General features: G+C 37.3%; 2 protein-coding genes across 4 annotated transcripts in view; both read right to left on the minus strand.

Annotated features, from left to right (window-relative positions):
- Positions 1-12,896, minus strand: part of WDR19 (WD repeat domain 19) — a 39,647-nt gene extending 26,751 nt beyond the window's left edge. The window contains exons 1-14 of the mRNA XM_030238771.2: positions 12,811-12,896; positions 11,250-11,341; positions 11,099-11,164; positions 9,512-9,637; positions 7,738-7,853; positions 7,037-7,152; positions 6,640-6,720; positions 6,179-6,291; positions 4,752-4,925; positions 3,481-3,551; positions 2,158-2,330; positions 1,945-2,059; positions 1,072-1,178; positions 526-648 (exon numbers count right to left, since the gene is read on the minus strand). Coding sequence (XP_030094631.1) covers positions 526-648; positions 1,072-1,178; positions 1,945-2,059; positions 2,158-2,330; positions 3,481-3,551; positions 4,752-4,925; positions 6,179-6,291; positions 6,640-6,720; positions 7,037-7,152; positions 7,738-7,853; positions 9,512-9,637; positions 11,099-11,164; positions 11,250-11,341; positions 12,811-12,816 — 1,479 coding nt within the window. The 5' untranslated portion in view covers positions 12,817-12,896. The remainder of the gene's footprint in view (positions 1-525; positions 649-1,071; positions 1,179-1,944; positions 2,060-2,157; positions 2,331-3,480; positions 3,552-4,751; positions 4,926-6,178; positions 6,292-6,639; positions 6,721-7,036; positions 7,153-7,737; positions 7,854-9,511; positions 9,638-11,098; positions 11,165-11,249; positions 11,342-12,810) is intronic.
- A 178-nt stretch (positions 12,897-13,074) lies between these two features.
- The window catches only part of KLHL5 (kelch like family member 5), a 48,743-nt gene continuing 43,037 nt past the window's right edge, over positions 13,075-18,780 (minus strand). For all 3 annotated transcript variants that reach the window (XM_030239319.2, XM_030239318.2, XM_050973947.1), the window contains 2 exons: positions 16,651-16,822; positions 13,075-14,596 (listed from right to left, as the gene is read on the minus strand). In XM_030239319.2, coding sequence (XP_030095179.1) covers positions 14,540-14,596; positions 16,651-16,822 — 229 coding nt within the window. In that variant the 3' untranslated portion in view covers positions 13,075-14,539. The remainder of the gene's footprint in view (positions 14,597-16,650; positions 16,823-18,780) is intronic.

Here is an 18,780-nt window from a genome sequence, read left to right on the forward strand (position 1 = left end):
CCACATCTTTTTTCAGTGCCCTCCTTATTTTCTATCCTTGTTGAAACATGTAAAAAAAATTGTCCTTTGACAAAGGCCTCAGTAGCAAATCAAGGTTTTCATTTATGCTCTGACATTTGTATACATCAGTACCTTTTTGTCCACATTTTTCATATCACCACCTAAACCAACAAATTTGCAAGGGAAGTGCTATATTTTAACTTATATCTGGAAGACATTTTGATTGCCAACCCTCTCACTAATGCAACAGAATTAAGTTCTGCTATTAAAAGCAATGTTTTGCAACAAACACTAGTAAAAGCAAAACTTAACCTTCCTGCCAATGCACATCATATAAATGCAATAGCAATGGAAGCTGGATGCATTTTTTTTACTGTATTTGCTCAAAGTTCTTGTATAGAAAATAAACCACTCTGAAGTTCACAGATGCACTTTTTGTTTTGCTAAAAGCATGAGCTGCAATCAAAAAATTCAAACATAAATATATTCCATCTATAAAGATCTTCTGAAATAAGTAATACTCACATCTGTACCATATATGAGGAAGTCACTAGTTAAAGCATGGCACAAAATTCGGTATTTATCATCATCTGCTGGGAAAAGTCGAGTTTCTCGTTCTTCCTGAGCACTCAAACCCTCACTTTCAATCTAAATATAAAGAACAGAATGAACTGAAAATCTCCACTGTTAACAACAGGGTATCATAGTGTTGCTTGTATCCAACTGTAAGAAAATTAGATGAAAAAAAAAACAAACTTGCATGTGCATCCCTTAAGAACCTAGCATCTGCTTCTGTCACATCACCAGAGACATTTAAAATAAAACTTGTTAAACAGCTGACAAGAAAATGTTCTTCTTCACCTGTTCTAGTCTAGGTTGTATTTCTAAGTCTACAGAAACTCAGCTCTATATTTTACTTTGCAGCAAAACTATTCTGGAGAATTTCTAATTTTTTCCTCCATTAACTGAATATCTTTCCATTTAATTTGATTTTTAATATTACATTAACTTGCTCAGCTTATATCAATTACTTAGTTCAACACTGGCAATCCAAATTGCCAGAGCTCTTACCATGTGCAGCTGGACTTTACCCTCAAAGAGAGCAGCAGCATAATCGGAATTAAGGTGCATACTTGCTACTGTCCCCAGGTACTCCACATCTTTAAGCTTTTTTGCATCTAAAGGAGTCAAACAGAAAAGATAAGGTAAAAATATTTTGATTTTGTACAGGCCTTCACTTAACTAAATTTGCAGCTGAGTAAGCAGATGTGAAAATCTCACAACTAAACAGAGAGGGGACAAGTCACACATAAAGATACTTTCTTCTTAGCACTCAGCAAACTGGTTAGAAACTACAAAAGAAACTCTTTTCCTATGCAATTCTGACTAGTATTTTAGAAGTTTTATTTAATTTATTGTCACTGAAAAAAGGGATACTTAGAAAAACATGAAAGTTTGAAATCTGCCATCTAAAATTTGCACACAGCATAACCAAATTTTTCTTGTCCCATACAAACAACATGAAGATCTGCCAAACTGAAAATTCAAACTCTCTAGGATCATAGTTAATTAATCCACCTTAGGATCATAGTTCCTAGGTACTTTGCCAAACTTAGTACTTTAAGACACAGATACATAGTATCTCAAAAGCCTGAAGTCCTTCATTCATTACCAAGATGATATGAAAAAAACAAGTAAGCAACAGTCTACATTTCATGACCAATACTGCAAATCTCAAATGAGAAGTTTTATTTCTGTTATTTACAATGCCTTGCCATAACTGCTTCAGCCTGCGAAAATTATTATCCCATCCTAGCAGGACTGTTGTCAAGTCAAGTTTTTATTGTACAACGTGGAATGTCCAGAACTGCTAAACACAATACTAAATTAATAAAATAAAACAGAGTGCTGCATTAGTTTTAAGAGAACTAAATGTAAGCTTACTATTCTCTCCAAGTGCATAAAACCAAGCCCGATTGTTCATTCCTACAGCCAAATGATAAACACCAATAGCGACAAAACTGGGCTCTACTTCAACAGAGACTGTGACTGGTAGCTCCTGTAAGAAAACAGAACAAAATAATACAATTTTCATCCACTTTCCACACTTACTTTAATTACATCTACATGAAGTTTAAAAGGAAGAGGTTATCATACGCTTTCTACATGATTTGCTATGGTGACTTCAAGCAGAGAAGTGAGGTATGCAATCCGTGTACTGCAAGCATCTCCAAGGATTGGAAGCTTTGTCAAGAAAACATGGAGTGATCCTCTTCGTGTAGATACTGCCAACAGCTGTCCATCATCTGTCCAAGCCATCTGATCTACACCTAAAATATTCACAAGTTTTTGTAAAAAAAATAGTTCTTTAATTACTGTAAACAACAAGCAATTATTTTGCTCTAAACTGTGAAAATTGTAGGAATTAATATCTAGAATATATGTACTAAAGCTAACAAAGTAATACAATTCCAAGATCAATGAGAATCACTCAACTCAAACACATAATTAACTAATATAGTGTCTTCCTGAGAGTGAAGATTTCACAGCATCACTGAATGATTTGAACTGAAAGGGACCTTAAAGTCCCTTTAAGGCCATCTAGATGCAATCCACCTTCCACTAGACCAGATAACAGATCTGTTACCAAACTGATTAACACCTTTCCTCTTTTCAACACTGAAAAGAGCACATTCAGTTCAGGCAGCACATTCAAAGTGATTTATAATACTGGAAGTAGCTGAGCAGAATTCAATCTTATTCCCCTTACTGCCAAATTAGTAAGTACTAAACACAGAACTGCTGTGTGTTCCTCAGTGTCTGAAAATGCCATCAGAAAAATCATACTCTGACTAATACCAATATTCCAAGGAAGACAGGGAAGTGTGCTAAAATTATCTTAAATTTCCTAAAAAGAAAAAAAATTAAAAAGGAAGGTTTTTGGAAATAAAAATGCTGGAGGGCAACCATCTACTTGACAATAACTGAAGCATTTGCAAACACTACATGAGGAAATAAGGGTGGAAACTCACTACTCAAGAAAATGGTTTTGTAACACTGTTCTGGAAGCCACAGGCACAAGTCCTGTACATCAGGACAAAACCAGATAAAATATCAATTTTAGAACAAGACATGCTGAAAAGCACCAAAAAAAAATCATGGAAAGAAGCAGAAACCTCTTAAGTGTATTATTGTAATAAGCTGAATACATTGTAACACGGATTCAAAACTGCACAGCACTAACTGATCAAATGTTTTGAGAGCTGTACTTCTCTATACTTTGAATAGGTAAAATATGCTCCCATTTTGCTACAGGTGACCTAATGAATACAAGTTGGGAAAGCAGGAGTTTTTGAAAAATTCTATATTTACATGGTTTTTCCAACAGCAGTACTTTTACTCTAAGAACAGAGACACTGTCAAAATTCCAGTTTACTTAATTTGTAAAATTTTCTATCCCCATGGAGAAAGTTAACACACCTTTGTTTTCATCATCCAAGTTTATTATGGCATACATTTCTCTCATATCTGTCAGATCATGGATTTTGATGCTAAAACAAAAATGAAGAGTCAGTCATTCCCACCAATCCAAATCTCAGTCATCATTAACTGGAAGAAACCTAGTCCAATCAAGACAGCCTAATTGAGCAAAAAGTAGAACACAAATGCAAAATGTCTTCAATTTCCTAAAAACAACACATTATTATCCATCACTGTAAATAGTGTATCACTGCATCACAGTACAAAAATATTTGCTCAGAGAACTAAAATTTGAGGAAAAGGCACAAATCCAGTTAGAAAGAATTGTGGGTTAGGGAACATGGATTGTTATTCCCTTTTGATCTGTTACAGCATTGTAGTTTTAAAAGTCATTACTGATGGACACACAGGTCTTAGAACGCCTTTTTGCACTGGACGGATGCAAAAAATACTTTCAATCCTGCTGCATATAAAAGGGGCAGAGTCATGTCACTAATGCAAGTTAAACCACTCCGTAAAGAAATAATCCTTACTGCAGAGTAGCTCAAGTGCTTGAAATTGCACCATGTTTTGCCCACAGTTATACCACTCTTGGTGTGCAAGTGTCATAAATCAGCAGTTGGTGTACACAGAGCTGAGAACAGAGAGAACCGTTTAACTTCTACTATGACACAAGTCCTCTTTTGCTGAAGAATTCAGATATCACAGAATCAGGAATTAGCAGAAGAGGAGCTAAAGGAGCTGTTCTATCATATTTACAAAACATTCTGGAAAAACTCCAGTGTATTTAATTCCAGTTATTTATTTCCTTAATTGCTCACACATTTCAACTTTTGTCTAGACTGCAGGTAAAACCAAACAATGGAGAGGAGGATATCAGGTATCAACATACTCAGTACAGATTTAAATTAATTTTTCTCCTGTTAAGCAGATGCTTATGTTCAATCAATAAATCTCAGAAAAGAAGTTTGGACTATCTTGTTGCCAAGCAACATAACAGAAAAAGAAGTAATCAAAAGGAAAAATACATACTAAAGCTTATTTCTTTTTTGTTTATAATTAATGATATTAATTACAGTTGCAGAGATTTTTGTCAATAATAGCTTCTCCTAGCTCTAGGCAGAGCAGCATTTCCATAGAGCCATTAATCTTACCTTTTCTAAATGCACTTCACAGCAAGCCTTGAAGCCTTAGGAAGCAGAGTGTGAATGCCCAGTAGCTCCAGTCCTGAGAGATTAGTTCTATTCTTTGTATTTAAAACTACCACTTACCAATTGTCTCCACATGATGCAGCTTTGTTTAATGACTGTGATATAGCAATGCTGCTTAGATTATCCTTATGATTATGAGCTTGAAAGACTTCTTGTCCTATTTCACGAATGTGTGTAGAAATGACTACAAAACACCCTTGTGAGAAACCAATCATAATATAGCCATCACCATACCTGTTACAAAAAAGCAACAATTTAGAGAAGAGATCTATTAATGCAATATGCAAAAAACATTTTCTTTCAGACTGCTGGGGTATGGTCAATGCCTCCCAGTAACAGAAAAAATAAACAGATTATGGGAATTTATACATATCATGTTGAACCACATAATATAAAATAGGTTAAGGGAAAACTATCAAAGGTCCCTAAAGGACAGAATCATGTCTGTGCCCAGATGCCTTGTAAGTCAGCTTTACTGTCTCCTGTTTTCTATAATGCCACTTTATTTTCAGCAAGCTGTACACCTGGCAGTGATGCCAGGAGAAAGATTTCTGGTATCCTCATTGAAATAAGCATACAAGAAGATGGTAACTTTCATTTCAAGGCTCTGGCCTATGTGGTCCCATCAAAGCCACATCAAAACAATAATGCCAGTCACTGTGCCTTTAGGGGCACTGCAAACACAGTGGAAGTACCAAAGCAACAAATTTGTGAATATTCTTACTTTTCATAGTATCAAGTAGAAATAATGAGGTTAAGGCACAAATAGTTACAGCATGTAAAGATGAATTCAAACAAAACTCATTAGCTCAACTGCAAGAAAAATCACTGCAAGGGAAGCAGCCCAGGTATACCTTCTGACACATGGCCATAAACTAAGAAGCATATAGTTTCAGATTTTTTTAGAGTTGTAGTGTAAAGGGATGTCAATTCCATGTTGACTGAACAGGCATTAAAAGACAAGCTGTAATGATTCAAAGATACAGAAATAGTACAGCTACTTTTTTGGTACAGATCTGAAACTTCTAGCTTAGGTTTTCTTCATAGGAACATTACCAACGGTATTGCACAATAAGAAGGCTACAAGAACTTTGCACAGCTTTGCAAACCAACAAACTAGCTGAAGGACACAACTCCACCCCTAGCTCTTCCATCAGTTACTCATCCAAATAGAAAACAACCCATAAACCTGCCAGTTTAATCTTCTGTCAAGACAGCAACATACTTTTGTTTAAACCTGGGCATACCAGCAGTGATTCTGTTGGAAGATACTGTTTTTATAGCTATTGAATCATCAAGTAGAACAGTTAGAAAATGTAGACTACCTTGTGTTCAGAAAAGAATTACTGAAAAGGCTACAATGCAGCCAAGACAAATCCTGAGTCTGAGCATGGGATAGATGATTTTGATTCCAGCATTTATCAGAACTACTTGGAAAATCTCAACTTCTTAATACTAAAATAAATAATTAAGAAAGTTTTGCTCACCATTTGTAGCTTACAATATTGCCATAAGGCTGCTGAAATTTCAGATCAATTGGGTTATCAGGATCATTCAAATTAAAAAGGAAGAGAGTCTTCTTGCCAACCACTACACTGACCTGCCAATGAATGAAAAGAAAAATTAACAAGAATCGCGTAACTTTAAAGTAAGGCCCTATATTTTCACTAAAAGATGAGATCTAGGAATTTGAATAATCCTTAAGAATCCCATGGATCTGAATTCTGAACCTTCATCAACAGTAGAAGAAATTTTCAGGACATTCCCCTTTGTGAGCCAGTGGTTCACAAATCTATATGCAAGCTCAGCAGGATACACATCTCAAATTCAAGACTTTCTCCTACAGAAATAAGCTGCATTTCCTCAGAAGAAAAGGCAGCAGGTCACGTGGAGTTATCCTATTAGATTATTCCCACTTGAACTACAGTATTTTGTAGTGACTTCTTACTGTGCTTTCCCTGGTTGATACTCTTTCATCCGTCTTCATAACTGAGAACTGCATGTCACTGGGATCTGAGCTGATTGAGGTCTGCAAGAAAGAAGTGCAGATTGAGAAATCAACAGTTAATGTAGCCCATACTGATGATAAATAATTGCATTATTCCTGCCACGTATAATTTTGCATAAGGACAGACAGGGAAAGCTACTACTGCATTTAGTACCAAAATCAAGAAAATCATTGTAGAAGACTTGACCTCAGTTTGGATCATAAAATACACTGAAAAAAGAAAAAGCTCCTGGTCCTTTAAAATGCTGGGATTCAAAAGGCACAAGCTCCCATAGGTCCCAGCCTTCTTGGAAACCAGGAGTACATCTTAAAATCAAATGTCCATTATAAATACTACCTGTCTAAGAGTATCCCCTTCCTGATTGCTTATAGTAATCATTCTGTCTTCACCTCCTAAAGCAAGGAGGTTTTCAATACTCCAACAGCCACAAGTAATCCTCTTAGTGTGTTTACCTGAAAAAGAAAAAAAAAATCTATATAACAGAAATCAAACACAACCACAAAAAAAAAAAAAAAAAAAAATCTGTGATGGAAATATACACCCTTCAGCCAGTCACTCAAACACAGATTGTCAGAATGTGAAACAGCCTGTCAGAGCAAGAGCCTTTTTTTTAAAAAATCTGCTCTCAGATGGAAGTCTTTTGACTTTATATGAAACAGCACACCCCTTCTTCCATTTATTTGCATCACATATCTGGGGAATGTGTTACATCCTTAGCCTTTATGCCCAGAGGTACTCTAAGCAGGTAAGAAAGAGTAAGATAGCAAATTAACAACCACACAATTCCTTTGCAAGAGAGGTAACACAAGTCCCCCAGGAATCAGTAAGGCAGTATTAGGTATTTGTGTATATATACATACATATATATAAAACTTAGTATTCTCTAAAAATACTCTCCTGAGTACACCAAAGCAGAAGGTGCAAGTTGAGTATGAGCACGTTTTTCACCTGCATGTTCATATAGAGAACTGGAAACTATGTATATTAGCAAAATTCCACCTTCACATGTGCCAGAGTAGTTTCAAAGCAGTCCATACCAAGAACAGAAATCTTGCGAGAAGTCTGGCGGTTATATATGAGTAAGTTTCCCTTTGTTGTTCCAACAGCAAGTAAGGCTCCAACTCGAGACCATAACAAGAAAGACATTGCATCCCTAAAACAAAGAAAAAATTTACTTTGTATAGTAGAGATTCCTTTCATGTATTAAAACATTTTGCATAATGAATTTTGCATTTGTCTTTAATTTCTATGAGTCATACAGACCAAGAAGAACTTCCAATATCAGAATTATCTAAGTATGCAGAAGATAGTAAAAGTAATAAAAAATTGTATGAGGCAATGTATTGTGACTTGTACAAATGAAAATGGGTCTGCAAACATCAAGAGTCTTTGATGGAATCACTGGTAATTTTCCAGTCGCTTTTTGTACTGGTTTTTTGTTTGTTCTTCAATAACTCTATGCATTTAGGCAACTCAAAAGGGAGTAGGTCTGGTTCTAGTCACTGTAATAAAGAAGTTAGAAAGACCTATTTTAACTTGAAGTTTCAGATAGAGCAAGGCCTATTTTGGTGTATAATTCAGGCTACGCAGATACTATATGTCATGTTAAAAACCCAAGAGTCTCTTAAGCAAAAAGTCTATATACCAGAATTTTCTAATTAGTGCAGTCCCCGACAACTCTTTAAGTTTCACTCTAGTCATGCAATAGAAATTTGAAATATTGACATGTGAAATGACCTCCAATATATTTGGTTTGCATATAAGCGTGCTTTTCTAATTTCAAAAAGGGAAGAATATCAGAAAAGCCTCATTATCCCACTGTTTATGTCTTAGTGCTTATTCTGCTTAAGCAATAACACTGTGACAAAAAAAGGATCAGGGACTTACACTGATATATAATGTTCTCGCAAGACTGCCTCCAGTAAGCAATTTACCTCCACTACTGGAGAGAAAGATCATGAAGGAACTGCAATTAACTGCAGACTCCATTCTGTTAAGTACCTTCTATGTTCTTCTTTGCTTGCATACTGGCAGGTTACTCTTCTCCCCATAGTATTTGTTCACACATGAAAATGGTACAATATGTCTGTTCATTCCCTCAATATAATATGTGTATAATATACATCTTAACAAGAAGAGGAAAGAGTTGTTTCCACCCTCTCTCCTACGTGAAGAATGTTTATGTAGAATGCAAGAGTGTAGTGGAACAGACTCAAAGAAGCTACAAGTTTAATTGTTAAACCAAGCTTATCTATTAACCCAATGCTTGATGGTTATGCAGACCCCAGGAGAGTCTAAAGTCTGTGGTCAAAATCAGAAAGGTAAGGCTTTGAACCTTAGATCTATCTCCTTTCATCCTAAACTGCTCTTCTTTGTGAACAGCATTTTAGCCCCCTTATTATTCTAAGGGGGGAAAAATTCTTAGCACCACTGATATAACTTCCCTTACTTTTAAGCTTCCTTTAGCTGGTGTGAAAGACTTAGGAGGAAGAGTAGCAGGTGCAGATACATGAAAAATTCACCCATCATCCTTGTTGCTACTGCAAAGGTGAAACACTGAAGAGAAGCTCTCTAGAGACAATGGCACTGCTGACACTCAAAAAATAAACAAACGCCCTGTAACCCCCAAAATCTCCATCCCCAACAAACACTCCAAAACCAGCAAATTATATAAAAATAATTCAGCAATGAACTGTAGCATATTAGCTTAATTAATATATATTTTATGAGGACTCCAATAAAAAGATCTTGAAATCAACAAGTCACAATGGTAAAACTCTTTAAATTCCCATGTTAAAAAAAATTTCTTACCGCATGCCACTGTCTACTTGGCTTGTTTTGTTTGTGATTGCATCCCACAGAAATATGGTGCTAGATTTGTCTGTGATTATTGCTAAAGTATCTCCATCCTTATCCCAGTCCATAGCAACACAGTTACTGAAGGAAAAAAAAATCACTAGGAATGTTAAGTGTACAGAAACAACCAGAACGATGCAACTGAGCCCCTATTTCTCCCTTCTCCTCCCCTGCAAACCCAGATTGCAGATTTATCTGTAAACTAGTTCTATAGCAACCCCACTCTTATTCAAATCTCATTGATGACAGGGGCTGAGAGGAAGGCCATAAAAACACTGCTACCTATGTTCTAGTACTTGAAATACTATCACCTTGATTTTCAAGAGCCACTGAAAATCTTCTGTAAGGTTCTGGTTTGTTAGAGGCTACTCAGAGTTGGGGTTATTTTTCTGATAATACACCTCTGATTCCACATAGCTTTCCTCACTTTGGACAGTTTTCTGGAGAGAATGTGCATTTATCACACATTGTGCAAAACACTGCACAGAAAGAGCTGGGCCATGGATATTACTAAGTAAAAGAGACTGACACAGCCAGACCATATTATGAATGACACCTAACCCAAACAGCAAGGTGTATGGTCAGTGAAATACATGTGAGTCTGGTAAAGACAATGAGAACTGCATCTCCTGGTTTGGTGCAAGGTGGCAAGACCACGAACAACAAAGACTGGATTTCTAGACTTCTTGGGGAACTAAGTGATTCTGGCTCATGTTTACCAATGACACAGGGCTATGTAAGTGATGATTTGGAAATTAAAGTTGTACTCCTGACTACAGATTTCAGCCTTAAAGAACATGGGAGTTTTGCCTTAACTAAGGGGTTTATCTTAATTGAAATTCATCAGGTAGTTAGAAACAAAAATTTCCATGACAACTAAGAACAGTTAAAGTGCTAAGACATGAAGAGTACACAAATGAAACTAACCTGAGGTGTTAACGGTGCCCAATAAAAACGTATTTATTGAGCAAACCAATATGATGACCCAATGTCACACGATTTTTCCCTAGGGAGGATTCCCCTGGTCCGTATTCAGCCTGTTCCTATGGTCTCACTACCTTTTAAGAAGTTCAATATATCTTTACAAAGTACATAAGTTTTTAGATTTAATCTGAAAAAATCCAGTTTGTAAACTCCCATACCACTCTCTATGTGAACCAGAGTGTGATAAGCTGGGAAAAAAATATCATCTTGACCTAAAGCAACAATGCCAATGTGTATATTTATGCCACTGATGTAAACAGAAGCACAAAAACAAAGAAGTATCTTTCCTTAGCAAAGCCATGATAACAAATTGTTAGAAAATCAACAGTAGCAAGAATGCAAGGATATATTGCACACAACCTCATTAAGATCCTTCTTAAAGTGATAGGGGTTTTTTTTACATTTTAATAACATAATCTGTCTTCTCGGCCAGGTATGTTCACCAGAGATAGTATATCGTCCTACAAATTTCTCCCATTGTCTAAGTACCTCACCAGAAGAGAAGCATTTTTAAAGAAAACAACAATGAAAATAATTTAAACCTATCTTAGTACCTACCCTGGCAGGTTGACTTCATTTCTCTTCTGACCATGACGATCAAAAATTTTCACAGAACGATCACCTCTAAAAAAGATTAATATATAGAATAATTCCCTTTCTTTATCAGCAATTTTGATGGACAAATGCAATGAATAGGTGGGAGTCTTACCCTATTACAGCAAGAAAATTTCCTAAAGTTTTCTGCCAAGCAAACTGCAGAGAAGAACCAGACCAAGCTTTTTCATACAGACTGAATACTTGCTGGAGAGAAAAAAAAAAGTAGGAAATTATACATCTTAAAATCATTATATATAAGAATACTACAACTGCCTAGCATGTTAGCAATTGAGTACTGTGGAGGTACCCCCCAAATCCATCCAAACCCAACTTCTGTGACGTTCATTCAACTTGAGTGGAAAAAACTGAAGTTTCTGCCGCTGGGTGTTTGCCTAGAGAACTGTGACTCTATTAATAATAAACTATTATTTTTGCCTCTTAGTTACAAGAATTAAAAAATGAATGAGACTCTCCCCTTCTAGTTCAAAGACCACATTGTTAATAGATCTCTAGATTTAATGGAAAAGTCTGGGACCAGAAAGCATCCTTAGTTTGTAAACACAGAAGGCTCAACATTCGCTCTTTTAGAGACAGGTAACCGTTTTGTTACTCTGAATCGCTGGGTCTTAAAAGCTGAGATCTCAAACCAACACGCTATAGAAAGAGATTCTGACTTCCAATGGAGAAAATTTCTGAACGTCCTTTTTCTTTCACACCACCCACGGATATTTTTCTGTAACCGGGGTGTAAGATAAAGCCCACAAGTTTATTTCACAGCTTGCTATCGTGACTTATATCCCTATATGTCATAAGATAAAACTTATGACATATAAACTCCTGTCCACCATTTGCCTGTGAGGTTTGCTCAAGTCTACCACAGGTTCTTATCCCTTCTTTTGGGTCAATGTAAACTGAGGCATTCTTCACAATGAATCTGCGTTCTGCTCACAGGAACAGCAAAAACACAATCACCACACACCACACTCATAAGCGACAGTTGACAATGATGTTTGATTTTGAAAAATAAGTTAAAGAGGAGGGGCACCAAGATGATTTGAGGGAAGAAGCATCTCCATCTATGAGGAAAGGCTGAGAGAAGTGGGATTGCTCAGCCTGGAGAGGCAAAGGCTTTGGCGTGACCTAATTGTGGGCTTTCAGTACCTCAAGGAAACATAAAAAATAGACAGGGAAGGACTATTATAAGAGTATGCAACCACAGAACGAGGGGGAATGGCTTCAAACAGAGAGGAGGTTTAGATTAGTTCCTAAGAGGTCGGTGTACGGGGGAAAGGCATTGGTACAGGCACAGGTTTCCCGCAGAAGTTGTGAACACCTCATCCGTGGAAGTGCACAAGGCCAGGCTGGATGGAGCCCTGAGCAACCTGGGCCAGTGGAAGATGTGCCTGCCCATCGCAGACGCGTTGCACCCAGATGGCCTTTAAGCCCCCTTCTACCCGAAGTCTCTCCACGCGAAAGTAAACAAACGCGGGCATGCCGGAAAGCACACCAGGCCCCCCGCCGCTTGCTGGCGGCTCTTCCACCGCGCCTCCCACCCCTGCACAAGCCGCAAGCGCCATCGCCCGCCCGCCCGCTCGGCTGGGCGGGCCCGGCGCCCCCCGCCCGCCCCCGCCGGGGCCGCGGCGCCCCGGCGCCCCGCGGCCGCCCAGACCCACCTTCATCGCGGCCACCGCAGGCTGCCTGCCTGACACCGCGCATGCGCCGCCCGTCCGCGGCGCCGCGGTTACCACGGAGACGGAGCGGGCCGGGGGCGGGCAGAGAGCGGCCCCGGGCCCGGCCCCCGGCGGGAGGAGCTCTGCGTGAGGCCGCGGCCCCCAGAGCGAGGGGCGGGCAGTGCTCAGAGGAAATGCAGTTTAGACCACAGGCACGCAGAACGCGCTTCTAAACCAGGAAATAAAGGCACACAACCCGCCAGCAAAGCCTCTTGAGATCAGCTGTATTCCAACTGCAAAGCTTCATCACAAAGTGGCACCGATTTCTTTTAAAACAATAAGTAGTTAGCCGAGAGCGTTAAAACACACGTTTAAAATTAGAAATGTACAAAGGACTTTGGGTATCGGGCACTTCAAACATTAAAAAAAAAAAAAAAAACAAACGCGAAACATTCAATGAGTTCACATCTTCCGTTTTTCACGGGCGGTGCTGTTCGGAGAACAAAAGGGACAAGGCACGTAAAAGCAAATACAAAAAGGCTTCTCCCGACAACATTTAGACCGTTCAAAGCAATTCGGTATAACAGCAGAGGGCTCGAGAAAGGCAAATTATGAAATATCTTAAAAAATTAGGTAACTTTTAAATAAAGTAACTAATTTGATTCAGCCCTGCGAGGAACACTTCACAGTCCTGTAAGACGCTGAACATGCTTAAATTGTGGCAGCTGAGCATCTGGCAGGATTGGGCCCTTTACATTTTTAAATAACCTTACAGGAAAGACAGACAATTTCTTCATCTTATAAAATTATACTTCTCATAGTAGTGCAAAGCCTCATTTAAAAATGTAATTAGTCTAGATGTAATGGAATGCTTCAAAAATTCCAAAGTGCAAATATTAAACTTAAATTGGTTAACTGTTAATCACACTTTAGAATTCTTCCAGTAATGCATACAAACAGCAAAGTAAATACAAGAACCAAAGCAGAGTACAAGGCATGATGTTCTGCATCTTGCATAACAACTTTGAAAATCCAAAAAGTACACTGGATGTCAAAAAATATCTGTCAGAAATTATTAAATAGCAGGTTTCTGTTAGCATAAGACAATATTTAAAATAAGGCTTCGGTTAAATAAAAAGTTTGCTAAACTAGGAATGATGCTAAAAAGTGCAAAAGATTCACCAAATACACAACTTCATTTCCAAGGCAGACATTACACCTGCCATTTACAATAGTTTGCATTGGTTTGTCAGCCTGCCTTGTAGTTACTCAGATACCTATTTTTGCATTTATTACAGGCAAATTAAATCTATGGGGTCCAATCCTATAACTTGTTTTATCCAGAGACAGACCCAATTATATCAAAGTATATCCATTTATAGCATCATTGCTCTGCATTTAGGGAAATCAAGGCCCCAGAACCATAACATTTGATTATGACAGTGAGTTCATTCATTTTCTTAGCACTTCCTAAACAGAAGTCCTCTACTGCCAACTGGCAGTTTGCAGTTAACTTTCTTACAAATAGAATTCTTGTAACATATGCATAACAAAAGTTTTTAAAAAGTGCTCAATATTGGTCCATAAGAACATCATGTCAGCTTCAGACCAAACACTTTGCTGTGGTAGATATCCTGCACCTGTTGTTGATTGGTGCAATCGTAGTTTGCTTGAGGAAGAAGTAATCCTCTGAGTCTACACAGGAGAATGTCACCTTCTCAGAGAAAGTAATTCAGAGTTTTACAGTCACAACACATGCTCCAGCTCTTCCTAAGCACAGTGGTGCAACCTGTAAACAAACAAACCATCCGTGAATAAATGCTGTCAGTTTTAAGCAATTTCTCCCCCCCAATTATATGGCTGCAGCAGAATGACAGTATCACCCATGCTCTGTTAACATGACTTACAAATTGGTCCAAAATTGGATACAAACACAAAGAAAAGGTAAAGATATTTTTTTATAACGGAGTGAAGCACTCTGAAAACAACAGCAAGCCCTAAGGACATCAAGCAATTCTTATTGATAATTTCAATTATTCAGTATTACAGGAAAAAGAAACCTTTGTTATAGTACAAACTGGATACCTGAGCTAGACAGTCAGACAATTGAGTAAAAGGTGGTAAAAGAATGTATTTCTCAGCAACAGAAAATGCCTAAAATTATAGGGGCAACCTCTCCTTTTTACTTGATTATTTGATAAAAACCTGTTGAGAGTTCTTGAAATCAGAATAAATTTACCAGTCTTTATTTTTTGATTGCAAACAGAATTTACTTCTGGCAAGACCCTTTTTTGCTGAGATTCTACTGGACTTGAACAGAGGGCTGTAGTTTCTAACACTCCCTTTTGCTTCTCCCTTTAACTTTCATAGTATTGCAATGTATGTGAATGGCACACAAAGTGGTACAGAGACTATCCTGAAGACAAAAAAAGCTGTTTATGCTAACTCCCCTATTTCTTTTTTTCCCAGGAATGAGAGACTTTTATAGAGCTGTCTGTGGCTCTGACAACCTTCACCTGAGAAAATTCCACTGCCTTCTGAGTTGTGTGAAGATGAAGAGGTGGCAGACTGCTGACATAACAAGAAAAGGAAGGTACACAAGTATTTCCTAATCCCTCTGGGAAAAGTTTGAAACTATCCTATACACTCGGATTGTGGCATTCAGTGAGACATAAAGGGTCAAGACTAAGGATACAGAAGTACATACAGATGATCACCACCTAAATATGTGAGATTCATTTAGATGGAATGGTGAGAAGCACAGTTTCTCTCCTCTGGTGAGAAGCACTTTCTGTCCTCTGATACACTTTTTTTTTTCTTCAATAGGACTAACAATGCCATGGGTTATCATTACCAGTACCAGTCAATGCCCCAAGCTCTGATGATCCTCCTTGATGACTTGTGTTTTAAGAGCTTGCAGCAGTATGAAATGGAGGGAGATGGACAGCTGAGTTTTTTTGTGTTCCAGGGATTTTTATAAACAGCAGTTTAGTTCTCTTTTTGAATTAAGAATTTGGGGCTATTTCCAGAATAACATATTCAGGTGGCTCAGAATTCAGTAGCCTAAATACTGGTGTCTGATGCTATTACAGATAAGCTTGGACATTCATCCTGGTCTGCAACTGGACTTCAGGAGGGCCTTGGTGTCCCACAGAGTCTGTGCTGTGCCAACCTTTTGTGGATGTAGACGCTTTAGGGCATCTCAAATGGCATTAGATACCAAAGGACAGTCAGCTCAGGATGTCCTTGTGTGTACTCTTCACACAGAGAGACACATTCCTGGAGCTATATAAAAGTAACCAAGCTCTGAACTGACAGTAATAGTTTCTGAGCATGAACTGTAGAATTATTTTTATTTTAAAGCTGCAAAAAGAAAAATGGGTAAAGGCTTTCTGGAACCTGCATACACTGTACATAGCAATCACCTCAGGAAGGGATTATTTATGAAAAAATGACCAAAACCTTGACAAAATAAATGTTGAGAGACACATTAGAGCTAAAACTAATCTACATTTATAACTTATCTTCAGAACAGGAAGTCATGTAAACTGAATCCTTTATGACAGTTTGGGGAATGTGGCAATACATTTTATTAAAAGTAGCTGAAATTGTCAAAGAAAATAGCTATACTCTTGCAAAAGAAAGGAAGGTAGTTTATTGGAAATTAATAACTGTCTGTTCAAGAGAAGTCATCTCAAGATGGTACACAAAGGAAAAAAGAGACTCAACAGACTAGTAAGAAACTACTTTTTAGGGAAGGAATATTTGAATTCTCCCTGCAAAAGGAGGCACATTTGAAATAACAATATTAATGGTAGTGTATGGTCTGATCAGAAATTATACCTGTGTCCATTCATTTGTCTGGGGATCATAAGACTCCACGGTATTAAGGTATGTTTGCCCATCATATCCTCCAACAGCGTACAATTTGTCACCAAGAAGACACACTCCCACTGCATCTCTGCTAATGCTCATAGAGGCCACAGCAGTCCACATGTCTGTTTTGGGATCATACCTAAAAGATAATTTGTGTTATGCACTAAAACTGTTACCAAAATTCAACAACAACAAAATGTACTGGAATTGATGCTGTCAAGGTAGTGGAAAACAGGACAGTTCAGATCTGGGTGTCAATTTCAAAGGACTTTCCCCCCTCAATTGCCCTCCCTTTGAAACTGTTTCTTTAGTCACCTGGTAACACAAGTCAATACTAGCCAGATATCTACTTCATGCTGCTTTCCAAATAGTCATACAGCCATATACAGCTGCTCCTACTACATTTTGTATGTCTAAACATACCATGCCACAAACAGTTCTGCTGCTACACCACAGTAGAGCAAGTGCTTGTTTTAAGTATGTCAAAGCACAGGCTGGTAAAATTTGGTTTGGCACTAAGATTACCAATTTCAAAAATATTTGAAAATATAAGTGGTTTGAGAAAATTATATGGGAAATGCAAAACCCTTAAGACAATTTACAACCCTTTTGAAATCAGAAGTATCAGTACAGTAAACAGCAGATGGCTTAATAAAAAAAAAGTGTGGTTCTAGAACATTATTAACATTCTTTACAAGTCAATTTGAGAACTACATAGGAGACTTCATGCTATGCTTATGGCAAGGAATATATTTTAATCTGACTAAAAGAGACAATATTTTTTAAGACTGCAGATGCTTACAGCAAACTGATGTAATTACAGAGCTCTGAAGGGCTCTAAAAAACTGTACAAAGAAAGTAATTATTTGGCTAAGATCATACTTGCTAAAAACAAGTTGAAAGACATTAGTCTTAATTTATTTACATGAAGAGCATAGATACAAAGAACTCTAACAATTTTATTTGCTGTCCTCTAGTCAAAGTATTACACAAATGCATGCAAGCATGACTGTAACATGAAAACACTACTTGAAGCACAGATGGAAACAGAAGAGGGTGATTAGTAAGCTAAATGTAGAAATTACTTTTCCAATTATTTTATAATTTATAAGCAATTGTATTTATCTGGGAGTGGCAACTTCTGTTGCAAAATATAATTTAAAAGTTTCATGTGGTTATAAAAGCTGATTTTTAAAATTAATATTTCTTAATTCTTTAATGATTCCTATGTATTAAAGTCATGAGTTCTGTAAGTTTGATTCTGAAAATACTGATGTAGAAAAATTCACAGACTTCTCTTGGGTTTCTGATTATCTGTATAGCCCTAAAAATCTGGTATTTGTTGAGAAGTAGCTTCCTATTTGCAAACCTCTCTGGGGTCTTTTCAGTGCAACTTCCCCATGTTAAGGGCTATGGGCCACACTGTATTTTCAGGTCTATTAGGACTCTGAAAGTTTGAAAACTAGAGCTCTCTTGTGGATTTTTGTGGTGTAGTTTTTTGTTGTTGTTTTTTTGGTTTGGTTTGTGGGGTTTTTTTTGATTGTTTGGAGGTTCGGGGGGTTAAGGGTAGAATATATGTCCTGGCATGAATAAATTTAGTAAAAGAAGAATATGGGCAATGAGGACTTACTGTAAGTATTGGGAGGTAACAGAAAAGAAGAAAAGTTTTACAGCTGGTGGTAGAGCAGGGAGAGAATTAAAGCATAGTTCAGAAATACCTAAAATACCAGTGAAGATTTAACACAGTGAATTATGAAGTATTTACTATCTTTTAAAATTATTTTATGGATTTTATGTGCTTCTGCAGTTTGTGATACAGTCATTCATTAATCACTTTACAGAAAGATAAACCAACCTACTACATGCCTATTTCCCAGTGTCAAAGAATTTCATATATAAAGATCCACAAAGAAAGAATTTCATATATAAAGATCCACAAAACCTTACAGTTAACTCCTTTGAAAGTTTTTATATGAATAGATTCAGACTTCTTGTGTGAAAGAAGATCTGCTCCATTTTTAAAAGCAATCAACTCCATCTTGTTTCAGTTATCAAACATAATTTATTCAATGAGATTGCTAAAATAATCTAGATGAA

This window comes from Serinus canaria, chromosome 4 (assembly GCF_022539315.1).
Source record: "Serinus canaria isolate serCan28SL12 chromosome 4, serCan2020, whole genome shotgun sequence".
Lineage (NCBI taxonomy): Eukaryota > Metazoa > Chordata > Aves > Passeriformes > Fringillidae > Serinus > Serinus canaria.